The following is an 18,410-nucleotide window of genomic DNA, read 5'->3' on the forward strand; positions in this document are numbered from 1 at the left end:
TCATGAAAGAAGATCTAACTCTGGCAAACTTTTCGCTCTAGCAAAGAAGCATGCACTTTAGGACGAGGCTCGACAAGTAGACGTGACACCCAAGCAGCCTCGAAAAGAGTCGGCAGTGGCTCAAACGAAGGAGGATGGGAAATAGTCCATCAAAAGCAGGTAAGAGGCCAAGCGTAGGGACCGACCCACGACCAAGGAAGGCCCAACAACCAGGAACTACTCTAAGTTCTCAATCTCGATCCACCAAATCCTTTGCAACATCAAGAAAGAGCCATGGTTCAAGCTGCCGAAACAAGCAAAGAGAGTTACTTCTAAGTTCGATCATACCAAGTATTGCGTATTCCACCGAGGACCCGGTCACACAACCGACGACTGCTACACTTGGAAAAACTACCTGGAAAAGCTCGTGAAAAAAGGCAAGGTCAACAAATACTTGGACAAGCCAGCTGTGCAGCTTAGAAGGAATGCAGACAACAACGAAGAGCCACCAACCAAGACGATTCGAATCAATGTCATCTTCGTCGAATCCGAACACTTAGGGGCCACCAACAACTCCAAAAAGAGGAAGATCTAACAGGCTCTACTAGTCTCATAGGTCCAAGCAGTCGACACCCAACTTGGACCCATTGTTGGCTTCACCGAGTAGGATGCAGAAGGCGTCGACTTCCCACACGACGATGCACTGGTAGTATCTATCCAACTAGCCCATGCTATAGTCAACATAATGATGGTTGATAATGGAAGTGCAATCAACCTACTTCAACTCTCAGTAATTCAGAAGATGGGCCTGGAAAACACAATCATACGCCGAGCAAAGGTACTCACCGGATTCAACGGGCACACCTCGACTACCATCAGCCACATCACACTTGATGTGAAAACACTGCCAGTTGTCTCAAAGTAGACATTCACAATCATAAGCGACCCATCTCCCTACAATGGGATTCTTGGGAGACCTTGGTTGATCAAGCTGGATGTCGTCACTTCCATCAAGTATCAAAAAATTCGATTCCGCATCCCAGGAGGCAGTGGCGGATCCAGGATTTTAAACTCGGGGGGTCTCAATAATAAAGGTTAAAAAATTTATAGACAAAAATAACATTGACAAGTTAAATATAATACATTTTATTCAAAAATCATTTGCATAACAATATTACAAGCTATAAAATCCTAATTCAAGCATCCACGACGAGGTTTCATGATCTGAAAATGTTCCATGATAGCTTCATTACCAATACATGAAAAAACATCTTTCTCAATGTAAACAACTAAGCTGTCACTCAACCATTGATCTCCCATTTTGTTGCGAAGTGGCCCCTTAATGATATTCATAGCGGAAAATGCCCTCTCTACTGAAGCAGTTGCAACCGGTAAAACCAAAGCCAACTGAACAAGCAAATATACATATGCAAATGTTCGATGCAACCCTTTCTCCACCATTTTCTTAGCAAGCTCATTAATTCCCCGCAATTGAGAAAAATCATTATCAGAACGCACAAAATGAATGTAAATATCAAGTTGATCTTGAAGTGCCAATCTATCTCGATCCGTGAAATCTTTAGGATACATATGAGCAAGGCGAACAAGCTTCTCTTTATCAAAAGCTACAAATGAATCATTCGGACTCAAGCATGCCAAGCAAATAAGCAATTCGGTATTACCTTCAGCCAAGCGATCATCTAATTCTGTAAGTTGGAAATCAATGACCTCGAAAAAGAGCTCCACTTTGTAATGATGATGATTGGTCTTTCTTGGAGCCTTACGCAATGACTTCCCTTGAATGACATATAAATCATCCATATTAGGCACCTCAATTTCATGTTCAACACAAAAAGATGATACTTTATCAACCAAAAGATCAAAATTTTCATCATTCCTCATGCAACGTAGTTGTTCTTTACATGTCTTGACTAAAGCCATTGCATTCACAATCTCTTGATCTTTTTTTTGCAATGCTTGTGACAAATCGTTTGTAACTCCTAATATGGATTTCATAAAAAAGAGGAGGAACACAAACTCAAAAGATTGTAAATCTTTTAATAACCTTTTTGCTTCACCAACACTATCATTGTAGCAATCTTCAACAATCATGTCAAGCACATCCACCACAGATGAGAACATTGTAATCAAACTAATCAAAGCACCATAATGTGAATTCCACCGTGTATCCCCAACACGTTTGAGACTAGTTTCTTGATTTAACCGTTGCCCCGTTTCAAGACAATCATTTTCAATAGCTTTCAAGAGATTTTCTTGTTGTTTCTCTCGAAGTGCATCACGACGCTTACATGAGCATCCAACAACATTTACCAAACTATTAGTCAATGTGAAAAAAGCGGCAACATCGGAGTTTTTCTTTGCTACGGCAACAAGAGCTAATTATAGTTGATGAGCAAAACAATGAACATAAAATGCACAACTTTCTTCATCCAAAATTTTTTTTTTTAAGGCCATTGAACTCACCTCTCATATTACTCGCACCATCATAACCTTGACCTCGTAGGTTGGAGTAGCTCAAGTCATGTAGTTTCAAGAACTCATCAATGGACTCCTTTAGTTTACTTGAAGTTGTTTCGGTAACATGTTGGACTCCCACGAACCTTTCAATTACTTGACCTTTGTTGTCCACATAACGCAAAATCACCGCCATTTGCTCCTTTGTTGAAATATCACGTGATTCATCTACCATTATAGAAAAAAATTTACTCTCTTTCACTTCTTTCATAATAGCCTTAATAGTTTCGAAGGCACATGAATTGACAATATCTTTTTGAATTGAAGGAGCTATTAGCTTGAGATTTCCCGGAGCATTTTCCAACACAACTTCCTTTATTTTCTCATCATGATCTGCAAGGAATTGCAAGAGCTCTAAATAATTCCCCTATTATTCGAAGTGACACTTTCATCACGGCCACGAAAAGGAAGGCCTTGTCGCAACAAGAACTTAGTGCAATCTATTGATGCATTCAAGCAAAGACGATATTTCATACACTCTTCTTCTGATTGTTTGATCACAACTGCTTCAATATGTGTCTTTTGGTTCATTAGATAACTAGCCGCTTCTCTAGCTTTATTGTGGAAACTACCAATAGGACCAACATGTTTGTCAAAACATTCTCTTGCATTCTTCCATTTCTTAAAGCCTACCCCAGTGAAGGCATCGCTTCCTAATTGTGAAAAGTTGATTTTAAAGAGATAGCAATGAAGACAAAATGCCGCATCTTTAGATATACTATACTCCAACCAATCATATTCTTCAAACCACGAAACAACAAATCGTCGCTTTTTCTTTGCATGCAAAGTGTATGGGAACTCATACTTTGTAGGCCTACAAGGTCCCATTTGCAAATATGCTCTGCAAACCTCATCTTGAATATTAGAAGGATAGTCCTTCATTCGAATTCTTTTTCCTGGGTCTCTCTCAAGATTATTAAAATCAATGTCACACTCATTTTGTCTTGAGCTCGAACTATCCGAACAAGTAGATGGTGCTATTGGCTTTGGCTTGAAAAATCTTTCCATATTTCTTATTTCTAAACTACACATTTAACCAAAAACACAAAACATATACCAATCAACCAATAAACAAAAATTCCATCTAAATTTCAATTATAAAATGAGTATACAAACATAAAACACATCAACAATCATATCAATAATAGACTAAAAATCTCCACCAATATCTAATATAATTTAATTGAGATTAGATTAGAATACCAAAAAACTTACTTGAATTTGGAACCAAATAGTGGTGGCTTGGAGAATTGAAAGAAGTGGAGGTATAATATTGGAGTAATGTAATTATAATATGGGATTGGGTGGGATTAGAAATTTAGGGTTTTGGGTGAATATAAGAAAGATGGGGGGATTAGGGGGAAAAGAAGTGGAAGGAACGGGAAAAGGAGAAGTGAAAGGGACGACAGGAAAGATGGCCCATGTGGGGCTGACTTTCAAAAAGAATATGTAATCATGTTGCAAACGGTGGACCAATTGCAAATGTTGATTTCATTGGTTTAACCAAAAAAAAAAAAAAAAAAAAAAGGGCCAAAACACTGCGTTTTGGACCAATTTTTTTAATGCCCAGTTTTCTTTCTTCTCCCCTGTTTTCTTCTTCTCCGTTGCAACCTGCAACCTGCTGCTGCAGCAACACAGACAGTCTGCACAGGCCTCGTGTTCGAGTACGAGGGGTCCTCCGGAAAATTTCTAGCAACATTTTAGGATGGTCGAGGGGTCCTGGGACCTCCCAGGACCCTCTGTAGATCCGTCCCTGCCAGGAGGAGGAGTCAGAGAAATCAAGTCTGACTAGGCCGCATCTCCACAATGCACTGTGCAAGTATTGAAGGAATCAAAGAAGAAGACCTTTACCACCATAGAGGCTACTGAGGTCTAAAAGGACAAAGAAGCTACCCAATAGCAATTACAGCAAGTGGATCAAGAATATGGTACCCAAGCAAACGAGATAAGATGGAAACTCGAAGAGGACACCGATGACATCATTCTTGATCCTCAACAACCAGAAAAGATGGCTAGAATCGGTTCACATCTAAGCCCAGCCGAGAAAGAAGAACTTACGGCTTTCCTTTGAGAAAATTGTGACGTATTTGTATGGTTACCTTCTGACATGCCTGACATCGATCCCGAGATAGTTTGCCATAAGTTATACGTTGACCCCACTGCTAAACCGATGATCTAAAAAAGAAGGCATTTTGCACCCGAATGAGTGACGATCATCAAAGCAGAAATTGACAAGCTACTGGAGGCCAGATTCATAGAAGAGGTTAGTAAACATGATGTTCAAGAAGCAAATTTAAGTAACCATGGAGGTCTACTGATAGGAGCATTTTTATGCTACTTAGTTAGCTTGTTTTCTTACATTTATGTTGTTAGTTCTTAGTTATTTTAGTATTTTAAGCTATTTTCGTGTGTTTGTAGGTCCAAATGGTTAAAGTGGTAAGAAAAGGCAATTTGGAGCATTTTGGAGCAATTTTGGGCTTGGAATGGATAACACATGCATGGAGCAAGGTGGATGGACGAAATTGAAGACCAAAGGAGGCTAGGAATCTGCTAAAGAGATGGAAGAAATTAATTCAAGACTTGGAAGAAAATGAATCAGCCACAAAGAAGGAAACATGAGTTAAACATCCTTATTTTGACTTAGTCAATCCTAATCTTTTCCTACTTATGTTCTAGCTATCAAAGGGGTTCCTAATCAATTTAGGACACTTAAATATTAGTTCTAGAAGCCTTAATCCCAGCCAAAGGGTCCTTGTCGCACCAACTCTCCTTTTCCCTTTCCCTTGCCGTGCAAGGGAAACACCTTTCCTATTTTCATCCCTTGCCGCAACTTTCCTATCCTTTCTCCCCTAGGATTCTGACTTTAATTACACTTTTCCTTGAGGATTTGGGGTCTAAATCTTTCCTAAAACATTGAATTAAAGTCATGATCCTTGCCCTAAAATACATACACTTTGCCGCACCCATATACATATACACACAATCATTCACCTATTCAGCCATCATTCTTCCCTTCCACACCCACAATTCCGCAACATCCATTCACCATACCCAATTTCACACCCTTTCACCCTTGTGCCTGATGCATTATTTATACGCACACAAACTAAACCCTATTTGTGACAATTGTAGTAATGATGTAAGTAGGGATCGTTCTAACCGGGGATTAACTAGGGGTGCTAATCTAATTTGAATTGACTTTAAAACACAAAAACTAAATGTAAATACTCTTAACAAGACTACTATGACTCAGAATGGCTTTGAAAAACTCAAACTGCCTAAAACAATCAAACTGACTCAAATAGAAACTAGAACTTGATTTAGACGAATTTGAAACTGTTTATGACTCCAAAAGCTTAAAGATACAAAAATAAAACAAATACGAATGATTAAGACTCAACGAAATATGGGGGAAATGTGTTTGGACGATATTAAATTAAATGGACATAATATAATTAAAGGCAAAATGTAAATATGAATGTGATGAAAATATGGATGATGGAATAGCCAAGGGGTTCTTCTCCACACATGTTACACTTGCATACAATATTGATTCTCAGTTGGTCTTTCGATAAGTTGTGAAACTCAATGCTCCAAGTTAATTAGGTCTGCTTAAATTAACTTTCAGATTTCCCTAAATTCGTTGGATTGAATGGAATACGCATTACAACCAAATTATTCTTAATCAAAGTCCCTGACTATGGAATACGCATGATAGAGACATTCAACAAAGATCATTAAGTTCAATGAAAATTATAAGTGTTGACGAGGCATTCGTTACTATGGAATACGCATGAAACTTATGCCAAGAATTCGTTTAACGCGATTGTTTATAAGCAACCTCCACTACTTGTGAATATAAGTTCATAACGATTAGGTGAAACTCACTTATATTCTAGCGTCATATTCATGCATGAAAATTAAGCTTGCAATCTCAATGAACATACATAAATAAGTTATCAATCAAACAGTTAAACGAATTGAATCCACAACTTATGAAATTCCAACCAAAAGTAATCAATTCATATTGCAAATATAAACATAGTTTCGAATCACCCCCTAGCTAAAAGGGGTTTAGTTCCTCATAACCTTGAAATCAAAGAAACAACTAAACATTCCAACAACTCAAACTTGAATTGTATGAACGTTTAGGCACTCTTCTCTTCCATTACAAAACAAAGAAAATTGAATTCAAACATTGAAATCAAAGAAACACCTAAACATTCCAACAACTCAAACTTGAATTGTATGAACGTTTAGGCACTCTTCTCTTCCTCGCTGTTGTGGCACAAGGTCTAAGGTGAGCTTTGGGGATTATGTGAAGTGTTTTGGAGGGATGGGAAGTGGTTGGATAGTGGCTGCAATGGAGGAGAAAAACTGCACAGAAATGGAAGGGGATTTGCGGCACAAGGGTTGTGTTTGTGTTGTGAATGAGATGAGATCCTTGAATGAATGAATGCAAGGGTATTTATAGGAGTAATGGAGGGAACATAACAGCTAGGAGGTGGGTGGAAATGTGGCTGCATGTTTGGTGAATGATTATGAGTGAATGCATGTGACTTGTGGCTGCAAAGAGAAGGAGAAAAGCTGGAATTGCATGTGGAGTGTTCTGAAATGAGAATAGGCCACGACATGGAGTGTGGGATTAATTGAATTGTGGTGCAATGATGAAGAATGCATGTGGAATGGATGCAATGATGAAGAATGAAAGTTGGAAAGCTGCAGCAATGTGTGTGGATGCTGGAAATGATGGAAAGGCACGGCAAAGAGTTGTTTTGGGGTTTAAATGGTGCTGTTTTGTATGCCAAGGAATGTGTGATGAATGATGAAGTTTTGCATGTGCTTAATGATTAAAGGGTGAGAGGATGCAGCTGCAATAATGTAGAATGAAAGCTGGAAGTTTGAATGGGGAATGCACATGCAAACAGCTAGGAAAAGTTGTGGATTAGATTAGAAATGTCAAGGTTATGCACGGCAAAGGGTGAATGGGAAGAGAAATGGGAGTGCATGTGGCTTTATGGTTGAATGATTAAAGGGACATGTGGGGTGTAAATGCATGTGGCTTGTTTGTGGTGAGTTGGAATTAGGGGGAAATGCATGTGAATTGATGGAGAGGGATTGGGAATGCACGGCACAAATGATGGAAAAAGGGTTGAGTGGTGTGTGTAATTGCATGTGTTGAATTGGAATGTGGTTGAATTAAAGAATGGGAGTGCATATAATTAAAGAGTGGGAGTGCATGTGGGTGAATGTGAAGGGAATGCATGTGTTGATGACTAGGTTAGTGGGTGGAAATCTGAAAATGGCATAAGGGAATGGGAGCTCACGGTTTTGGCTAGTGTTTGAATGTGTAAAGTGTGTGTGAATGCATGTGAAGATGCTAATAAATAATGCATGTAGGGTTAGGAAATAAAATCATAACTTAAAGGGGGATGATTAAAGGGTGTTGAAAGGTTTTGCATGGCTTTGAAGTGATTGTGGATTGGGCTAGAGTTTAAGTACATGAAATGGACCCAAATTGCTCATCCTTGCATGGCAAGGAATGGTGTTTGTGTTAAGCCCATGGCAAGGTGTTATGTGATTGGTTTAGGGCCATTGTTTTGTGTCTTCAAGTGCATATAAGGCCTTCAATTTCATCCAACACTTGGGCTCCAAGTATAAGCTATCCATCCCTAGCCCAATAGTGCTCCAAAACACTCCACAATGCTTCCTTTCGTCAAACACGTCTTAATATCCTGAAAACACACAAAAGAAGCATAAAGGACTAAAATAACTAAAGAAACACAACGTAAATGCACGAGAACAAGCAAAGTAAGTCGCCTAAATATGCTCCTATCAAATACCCCCACACTTATCTTTTGCTAGTCCTCGAGCAAAACAAAACAACAAAAGAACACGAAACTAGACAAAACGAACAAAACACCACCTACACCTTCCAACAATCGTCTCACGGATTTCCAATGCACATAACAAGTTAAAAATCATTATTCCCACAGATTTTAGCCATCTCTACACTTAAGTACATTTTTAATCATAGTCACCACATACTAGTTCACAATTAAGCATTTAAAACACATTTCGAATGTAGTAACATGCCTTAGAGAATTTGCTCAAATCCTTACAAGATATACTCTCGTTTTTCACACAGATTTTCTGACTACACACCCTACACTAGGTATATGTGAGAAGATTGATGTAAACATAAAAATGAACACTCACATATATGTATTTCAAAGGAAGCAATTTCTGGAGTTAATAAGCATTTTTAGGTATGATCTCATGAATGGAATGCTACTACTTAGATGCAAGAACCAGTGACACCATATGCTCATATCAATTCCAAACTCCACATTATTGAACATATAACGATCAAGATAGAAGTCAAAGGGGTGTAACGGGGCTAGGGTATTGGCTAACAATGAAAGGTGAAGGATAAACAAACATTCTTAAAGCAATAGTGAGCAAAGTATTTGAATTAGGCACTTAGAATTCCCTTTAGAACGCAAAAATCAACTTTGAACACCCAAGGGAAAGTCACACAAAACTTAGGGCCATATTCAACTTTTTGGACCATTTCTTCAACCATCAACGCTCGTGAGTTCATTCTTACTTATTTTCACTCTTTTTATTTTATTTTTTATTTTTTATTTTTTTTTAATTGAATTCTTTTTCTTTTGAATCTCGGAACATACATATAAACATAAGAACAAACTTTTACTCCCCCACACTCATTTTCTTGCATAATGTAACTCAAAAGGAATTCATTTAAGTCATGCTTACTATACTTTAAGAACAAGGGTATAGGAAAGTCCTACTCTAGGCTAGGTAAGGGGTGATGTGGTTAGCAAAGAAAATAGGATAAACGAGGCTCAATGGGGTTAAAATTAATATATACGAAATATGGGAAGTAAGGCTATTTGGCTATGGTGGCAGCTACACAACTTCATCTTGATATATGTTATGCAATTCAATGTCATGCTTTGAATGAAACGGATATAAGTTCTAGCATTTAGTTCTATCATGATACAATTGCATTCTAAGTAGTAACCAAGCAAGGAATAATGAGATCATGCAACAACTTTAGAAAACAAAGAATCACAGAAAATAACTCTCCAAAGAAAGTAATGGCTCGAATCTCACAGGGATGTAGCGTTTGTTTGAGTTCCTTCCTTCAAGCATGTTACAAAAACGAATTTTTCTTTTATGATTGCATGTGAAGTCATACATTATAACCATAACCAAGCATATACCAAGAGTAAATCAAACTTTTTTCTATGTTTATAACTCTTTTTAACCGTCATGCAATTACAAACCAAATCCTTATCATTGTGTTGGAATGTACCCTAAGACATAAACACACAAAAACGACTCAAAACACTCTTTTTAGGCTTTTCAAAACATTTTTTATTTTTTATTTTTTATTTTTTTTTTTCAAATTTTTATGTGATTTTCGGAGTTATAAAACAAAACACTCTAAAACACTCTAAAACAATTTAAAAACACCTTAAAATAGCAAGGAACAACATTTGAAGTTATGTGGGTGATAAAATCCCACGAATTTGCATTAAATATACTTAGTTACCCCCCCACACTTAAATCAAACATTGTCCTCAATGTTTTAAGCATAGATTCACACAAAACATAAGTAAACACACAAATAACAACTAAACATACTAAACATGGCAGAATGTAATTAACAAAGAGAAGAGTTTAGGGACGCAAATCTGGTTATGGAGTGTAAATTCCCTCTTCTCTTTCTTGATTGCATTGAGGCTTGATCTTGATGATTCCACAGGCTTACTCTCGAACTGGTTTCCGCCCATCATTGATTTTCCTTTGTGCTAATGGGCTGGAGGATTCTTTTGGTCTTCCCCGAAGGTCTGAGCTTCCTCCTGTTATCTGTTTCTTTGTTCAATCTTTGCAGGAGTGGTCCCTTCTCTGGAAGTGTATCAACCGTTGAAGATGACTACTCGAGAGCAACGCTAGGTAAGCAATCAGGAATAAATTCCAGGCAGTTGGCTCCAGATCGGAAGACTGGCTCCAAGTGCCGGCTGATTGCTTCTTTTACTTTGTCATGCAAGTAAGAACAAGGACAAAGAAAAAGACAGGGAAAGAGCATGATATGAGATACTTTTGCTTTTGACCTTGATGATATGAGATACCTTTGCTTTTGAAGAAGCGGTAAATGAATCAGCACATGTATTTGTTGTGCTGTTTCCTCCTGGGTCATCTGTACTCCAGGTATCTGGTATCATCTTTGGGGAAGAAGAAAAATTTGAGTAATTCGAAAGGCTTTGCTGGGAGTGCACCCTCAGAGGTGAGGGAGAGTTGGGCATTTTCTTCAGGTTTGCCCTGCCATAAAAGACGAAGGTCGACATATATAGAGATAATAGCAAGTGGTGGTACTTTTTACCTTTGTCGACAAACGTTTTGATCCTGCAACTCCGGCTTTTTGAAATAGTGGCGCCTCTTCGATTTTTGAATACGCCTCTTCGATTTCTGAGCAGGCGCCCCTTCGATTTCTGAGCGACACGTGGTAGTGCAGATGCGGCTCCTTTTGACAAAGCTGCACGCGTCTTCTGAAAAGCAGAGAAAGCGTCGCCGAACTTTGCGCTTGTCGGCTAAAGATGTGTAGTTGTGATGATGGCCTCCACGTGTTGTCTGAAAAGAAGAAATCTTTTGACAAAGTTGAACGCGCCTTCTGAAAAGCCGAGAAAGCGTCGCCTAAATTACGCCGGAAATTCCGACTTTTTGAATTGGTGGACGCGTCGCCTTGGCTTTTTTATTGAGCTATCGATCACCACAACAAACACACTCTGAAGATTTCCCATTCTTGAAAATCGACTCCGGCCCTTTGAAATTTAAATCCATCCCTTCTCTTTGAACACTTTTGAAAAATGGCAAACTCATCGAACCTTAGCTTGGAATTGAGCCTTAGCAGTGATACGGGCGCGCCGCGTCAAGGTAACGTATGGCGCCCTTCTTTCTTTTCTTCTAACGGTCCTCTCACAGGTGAAGACTCCGTGATGCAGGACGCCACAACAGCTACAATAGTAGCTAGGAACCTCCTCACTCCAAAAGATAGTAGGCTGCTGTCAGGACGGTCCGATGAGTTGGCCGTTCAAGAGTCCCTCGCACTTAGTGTTCAGTGTGCGAGTTCTGTGTCCAACATGGGCCAACGCCTGCTTGCTCGCTCCCGTCAGGTGGAATCATTGATGGCAGAGGTGGAAAGTCTCAAGCAGGAGATCCAGCAGCTTAAGTACGAGAATAGAAGTTTGCATGTGCTTGCAAATAACTATTCGGCGGGCATGAAGAGGAAGCTTGATGAGCTGCAAGAATCTGAAGGTCGGATTCAAAGTGACCGTCAAAAGCTTGCTACTTATCTCCAGAGGCACCTTTTTCCTGGGTCATCCAGCGCTTGGCCAAGTATTGAGGCCTGGAATGCTCTAGCTCCGATGCCTTCTGCTCCGATGTCTTCTGCCCCTATGCCTCCCGCTTCTATGCCTCCCGCTTCTATGCCTTCTGCTTCGACGCCTCGTAGTGGGGCTTCAAGTAAACGCCCTTTGTGAAGGCTCCATCTTTCTTTGTTTAGCAGTGCCTATCAATAAATCAAACATTTTCTCAATGTTACAATCATAGACTCACACAATTAATAAACAAACAACAATAAATAAACAACCTAACAAGGCAGAAACGAAATAGCAACAAAGAGAAGAGTTTTTTTTTTTTTTTTTTTTTTTTTTTTTTTTTTTTTTTTTTAGGAATCTGGAATTGGAGTGCTTTCTAAGTCTTCCTTTGTTGAATGCCTGGGTTGCCTCCCAAGTAGCGCTTGCTTTTACGTCTTGCAGCCGGACGGTACCTCCGTTTAAGCTTGACTAGGTTCCACGGCATGGAGGGGTACCTCCTCCACGACATGCTCCTCAAACATCTCGTAATAGGGCTTCAATCGATGCCCATTCACTTTGAATTCTTGCTGCGTCCTTGAACTTTTGATTTGCACTGCACCATGAGGGAAAACATTAGTGACAATAAAAGGACCAACCCATTTGGAACGCAACTTACCCGGAAACAACCGAAGGCCAGAATTGAACAACAACACTTTCTGCCCAATAGAGAACGTCTTGGCACGAATCATCTTGTCATGAAATGCCTTTGTTTTCTCCTTGTAAATCCGGGCATTCTCATATGCTTCATTTCGGATTTCATCAAGCTCACATAATTGAAGCTTCCTATGTAAACCTGCGGCATCAAGGTCCATATTGAACGTTTTGACGGCCCAATGTGCACGATGCTCTAGTTCGACGGGAAGATGGCATGGCTTCCCATAGATGAGCCGAAAAGGTGACATCCCAATGGGGGTTTTGTAGGCAGTGCGATACGCCCACAATGCATCGTTTAAGCGCAAACTCCAATCCTTCCTTGTAAGCCCCACGGTCTTCTCAAGAATCTGCTTGATTTCCCTATTCGAAACCTCGGCTTGCCCGCTCGTTTGAGGATGATAAGGTGTGGCCACCTTATGTGTGACATTGTATTTCTTGAGCAACGCCTCGATGGTTCGATTACAAAAATGGGAACCTCCATCACTGATTAGCACTCGTGGCATTCCAAACCTTGCAAAAATGTTAGTTTTCACAAAATCTGCAACCACTCGAGAATCATTAGTTCGGGTGACTTTTGCTTCCACCCATTTCGACACATAATCCACAGCAAGCAATATATAAATAAACCCATGTGACGAAGGAAAGGGACCCATAAAATCAATACCCCAAACATCAAAGATTTCAACACTAAAAATGGGGGTTTGCGGCATTTGCTGTTTAGGACCAATATTGCCCGTTCTTTGGCATCTATCACAAGACATGCAAAATGTTCTAGCATCCCTAAAGATGGTAGGCCAATAGAAACCACATTCGAACACCTTAAGTGCTGTTCTTTGAGTGCCAAAGTGTCCCCCACAAGCATAAGTGTGACAAAAGGTTAGAATAGCATTAAACTCAGAATCGTGCACACACCTACGTATAACTTGGTCAGGGCAATATTTCCATAAATACGGGTCATCCCACACATAAAACCGTGCCTCTTTCTTCAATTTATCACATTGGTGTTTAAGTAATTCACTAGGAATATGTTTTGACACCAAATAATTCACCAAATCAGCATACCACGGTTCACTTACCTTGACGGACATCAGTTGCTCATCTGGGAATGTCTCTATGATAGGCACGGCATCCTCCTCATGCACCATACGGCTCAAGTGGTCAGCCACCACGTTTTCACTTCCTTTCTTGTCCCGGATTTCGATATCGAACTCTTGGAGAAGAAGCATCCAACGAATGAGTCGTGGTTTGGCCTCCTTCTTGGTGAACAAATACTTCAATGCTGCATGGTCAGTATAAATAATAACTTTAGTACCAAGCAAATAAGAACGAAATTTATCTAAAGCAAATACAACAACAAGAAGTTCTTTTTCAGTGGTAGAATAATTCAATTGTGCATCATTTAAAGTCCGAGAGGCATAATAGATAACATGCGGCCTCTTTTCCTTCCTTTGCCCCAAAACAGCTCCTAATACATAATCGGAAGCATCGCACATAAGCTCAAAAGGAAGGCTCCAATCCGGTGGAACTATGATAGGGGCCGAAGTTAGTGTTTCTTTGAGGTGATTGAACGCCTTCTCACACTCCTCGTTGAAGTCAAACGCCACATCTTTCTGGAGGAGACGGCAAAGAGGGTTTGAGATCTTGGAGAAGTCCTTGATAAATCGCCTATAAAATCCTGCATGACCAAGAAACGAACGAACCTCTCGAACCGAAGTAGGAGAGGGTAAGTAGCGTATAAGATCTATTTTCGATTTATCCACTTCAATTCCTCTTTCTGAAACAATATGCCCTAGAACTATGCCTTGTCTAACCATAAAGTGACATTTTTCCCAATTAAGCACAAGGTTAGCTTCTACACATCGTTTCAAAATCATTGTGAGATTTTCCAAACAACCATCAAATGAATCACCAAACACACTGAAATCATCCATAAATACCTCAATAATCTTTTCCACAAAATCTGAAAAGATACTTACCATACACCTTTGAAACGTGGCCGGAGCATTGCATAAACCAAAAGGCATGCGACGATAAGCAAAAGTACCAAAGGGGCATGTGAAAGTTGTCTTTTCTTGGTCATCCGGCGCTATGACAATCTGATTATATCCAGAATAACCATCAAGGAAACAATAAAAAGAATGACCGGCTAACCTTTCAAGCATTTGATCAATGAACGGCAAAGGGAAGTGGTCCTTCCTTGTGGTGGCATTGAGCTTCCTATAATCAATGCACACTCGCCAACCTGTTTGGATACGGGTTGGCACAAGCTCATTCTCAGCATTCTTCACCACTGTCACTCCGGACTTCTTTGGAACACATTGCACCGGTGACACCCAACGACTATCAGAGATCGGATAAATCACTCCACAATCAAGAAGTTTGATAATCTCTTTTTTCACAACTTCCATCATTGGAGGGTTGAGACGGCGCTGAGCCTCTCGAGTTGGTTTAGCCCCCTCCTCTAGAAGTATGCGATGCATGCACGTAGTCGGGCTAATTCCCCTAATATCGGCCAAAGTCCATCCAATGGCCGTCTTGTGCTCTTTCAACACTCGAATCAACTTCTCCTCCTCTATGGCTATGAGTGATGAGGAGACAATGACGGGCAATGTCTCGTTGTCTCCCAAGAAGACGTACTTTAAATGATCGGGCAACGGTTTAAGCTCAAGTACGGGTGCCTGAATCACTGAGGGTAACAACTTATTAGTGGAAACTGAAATTGAAATTGGGTTAGAAGGCTTACCAAAGTGTTGTGGCAATGACTCAAGTGCAGCGACCATCTCAGCCTCATCTTCACTTCTAGGCACGGCAAAACCAGATTTTTGCCCAATTCCTTGTGCAATTGTTGTTTCAAGTGTATCCCTCTCCAAAGAATCGAGAAATTCCTGCGCCAAATCATCAATTATATCAATAGAAAAACAAGAATGATCGTCCTTAGGAAATTTAATACTTTCAGAAAGATTGAAATCAATGACTTCCCCATCAAATTCCATCGTTAATGTTCCTTTAAACACATCTATCTTGGTGCGGGTTGTTTTCATGAAGGGCCTCCCTAATAAAATCGGCAATGGGGTGGAATGGGGTGAATCCTCCATGTCAAGCACGTTTGAGATATTTGTGCATGAAATTCGTAGGGTTTTACCACCTAACATGTCTAAGCTTGTTTCCCACTGTTTTTAAGTGTTTTTAGGCTATTTTACAGTGTGTTGACTTAAAAATCCGAAAATCCCATAAAAATTTGAAAAATTGCTTTGAAAAACCCAAAAAGAGTTGTTTTTGTGTGTTTGTTTGTGTCGTAGGTTACCTTCCAACACAATGATGAGGATTTGGTTTTTAATTGCATGATGGTTAAAGAAAGTTACAAACATGGATGGATGTTTGATATACTCTTTGGTTTATGCTTGTTTGTAGTTATAGTTTACGAATTCACATGTAATCACAAATGATAAAAATCAGTTTTTGTAACATGCTTGAAGGAATGAACTCAAACTAACGCTACATCCCAGTGAGACTTGAGCCTAAACGTTATTTGGAGAGTTAAAATCTGTGCATTCTTTGTCTTCTAAAGTCGTTGGAAGATCAAATTATTCACCTGCACTAAGACATCTTCCAATACGCCCTTTGGATAAGCATTAGATCTATCGGCCAACTGAATAATCACACCATCATTTTTCAATTCACCAAGGTTCATTGAGGCATAAATAGAGTATGGCATGACGTTAATTGAAGCTCCTAAGTCTAACATAGCATGTTCGAACTTAGTTTGACCAATAATACAAGGGATTGTAAAGCTACCTGGATCTTTGCATTTAGGTGGTAGTTTCCTTTGTAGCACTGCAGACACATTCTCACTTACCTGGACCACCTCCTTGTTTGAAATCCTCTTCCTCGTTGTGCAAAGCTCTTTTAAGAACTTGGCATACTTAGGGACTTGCTTGATTGCATTAAGGAGCGGAATGTTGACTTGAACTTTCCTAAAGGTTTCCAGAATGTCCTTTTCACTCTCCTCCTTCTTTGATTGCCTAAACCTGCTAGGAAAAGGCAAGTTTAGTGGAATAGAACTTGACGAAGTCAAATTTGGACTTACCTTAGGCGTGTTGGACGGTTTTGGCACAATAAGGGGTTGCGGCAAAGTTTCTTTCACCCTTGCCGTGGCCTTCTTTGCTTGTTCCTCCTCTTCTTGTAGCAACATGTCCTCTTCTTGACTTGTTTTGGACGGCCCTGGGGTGGTTCCGACCTCCTTACCACTTCTCAAACTTATGGCGTTTGCAGATTCGAATCCTCCTTTCGGAGTCACCTGCGTTGAACTTGGTAACTTGCCTTGTTCTCTATTAAATTGCCCCATGAATTCAGCCATTTGTCCCATTTGTCTCTTCAACTCCTTCACCTCTTGAGCTTGATTCTGCACCTCATTGGCGTAATTGTGCATGTCCTTTGTTTGTTTTTCTTGCCCATGCGCCAATGTAGTTAGCAATTGAATAACTTGAGAATTATCAAAAGACGAACCTGAGTTGTTTTGGGACGATGGTGGTTGGTTGGATTGGTATGGTCGCGGGAATCCAGGTGGGTTTTGTTGAAATCCCCTTTGTGGTGCAGATTGTTGGGCAGGTTGTTGTGCATCTCTCCATCTGAAATTTGGGTGGTCTCTCCAACCTGGATTATATGTGTTAGAATATGGATCGTTCCTCGGTTGGTTTTGATTCCCATGGCCTATGGCATTGGCAGATTCCCATCCCCCATTCTCTATTAATTGAGGGCATGTCTCGGATGGATGCCCTTCCATTGTACACACGCCACACACTTGGTTTTCTTGTGGTTTTGACCCCTTGACAACCTGAGACACAAGAGAAGTAAGATTAGCCAATTGTGACTGAATATCAGAAATTGCACTTACCTCATTCACACTTTGTTGTCGTGGCCCTTCTCTTTGTCCAACACCTTCATATTGTTGTGCATTTAGAGCGCGGTTTGCAATTAGGGTCTTGGCTGCCATAGGTGTTTTGTCCACCAGTGCACCTCCCGCCGAAGCATCGAGCATTTGCCTTTCAATGGGAAGAAGGCCCTCATAGAAGTATTGAAGGAGAAGCTCCTCCTTCATTTGATGTTGAGGACATGATGCAACAAGGGTTTTAAAACGCTCGTAGTACGCCGGAAAAGATTCTCCTTGACTTTGTTGGATTCCGCTAATTTTCTTCCTCAAGAGAATGACTTTTGAAGTAGGGAAGAACTTCTCCAAGAAGGCTCTCTTCATGCTCTCCCAAGAAATAACGGTCCCGGGTGCCAATTCATAAAGCCAATCCTTAGCCTTTTCCACAAGAGAGAATGGAAAAGCCTTCATCATCAGAATGTTCCCATCGACATTTATAGGTGTCATGCTCGAACAAACAACCTCGAACTCCTTGAGATGCTTGTTGGGATCTTCCATGGAAAGCCCATGGTACTTCGGAATGTGGTGCAACAAGCTTGACTTCAATTCGAATTCATCGGTCTTGCCTTGGGCAGCCGCGGGGTATTGAATGCAAAGAGGGGCTGCATTGGCCAAACCTGAGGCAGAAAGCTCTTTAATGGTTCGATTGTCCACGGCCATGGTTGGTACTTCCTCTTTAACCCAATCTGTGGCTTCCTCTTCTACTTCAGGTTCGGAACTAGGAGGATTAGACTCTTGCAATTTCTTGTTCCTTCTCAAAGTCCTCTCGAAATCACCGTCAAAGTCGGAGATTTGCTCACGAACAGGTTGTGAGCTACGGGTCATAAACTAGTACCTACACACAAAAGTAAACAAGGTAAGTAACCAAC

At 40.2% G+C, this 18,410-nt stretch overlaps 2 protein-coding genes across 2 annotated transcripts; both read right to left on the reverse strand.

Annotated features, from left to right (window-relative positions):
- Nucleotides 1-1,170: 1,170 nt before the first annotated feature.
- Nucleotides 1,171-1,584, reverse strand: LOC137744230 (uncharacterized). The gene has a single exon (XM_088687226.1). The coding sequence runs from the start codon at nt 1,567-1,569 to the stop codon at nt 1,171-1,173; it is 399 nt and encodes a 132-aa protein (XP_088543352.1). The 5' UTR covers nt 1,570-1,584.
- A 13-nt stretch (nt 1,585-1,597) lies between these two features.
- LOC148690260 (uncharacterized) lies at nt 1,598-2,689 on the reverse strand. Its single transcript, XM_088687227.1, has 3 exons — nt 2,464-2,689; nt 2,045-2,360; nt 1,598-1,604 (listed from the first exon to the last, which is right to left on the reverse strand). Exons 1-3 carry the CDS (start codon nt 2,687-2,689, stop codon nt 1,598-1,600), a joined length of 549 nt encoding a protein of 182 aa, XP_088543353.1.
- Nucleotides 2,690-18,410: the final 15,721 nt, after the last annotated feature.

This window comes from Pyrus communis, chromosome 16, assembly GCF_041283825.1.
Source record: "Pyrus communis isolate YQ-2024b chromosome 16, ASM4128382v1, whole genome shotgun sequence".
Lineage (NCBI taxonomy): Eukaryota > Viridiplantae > Streptophyta > Magnoliopsida > Rosales > Rosaceae > Pyrus > Pyrus communis.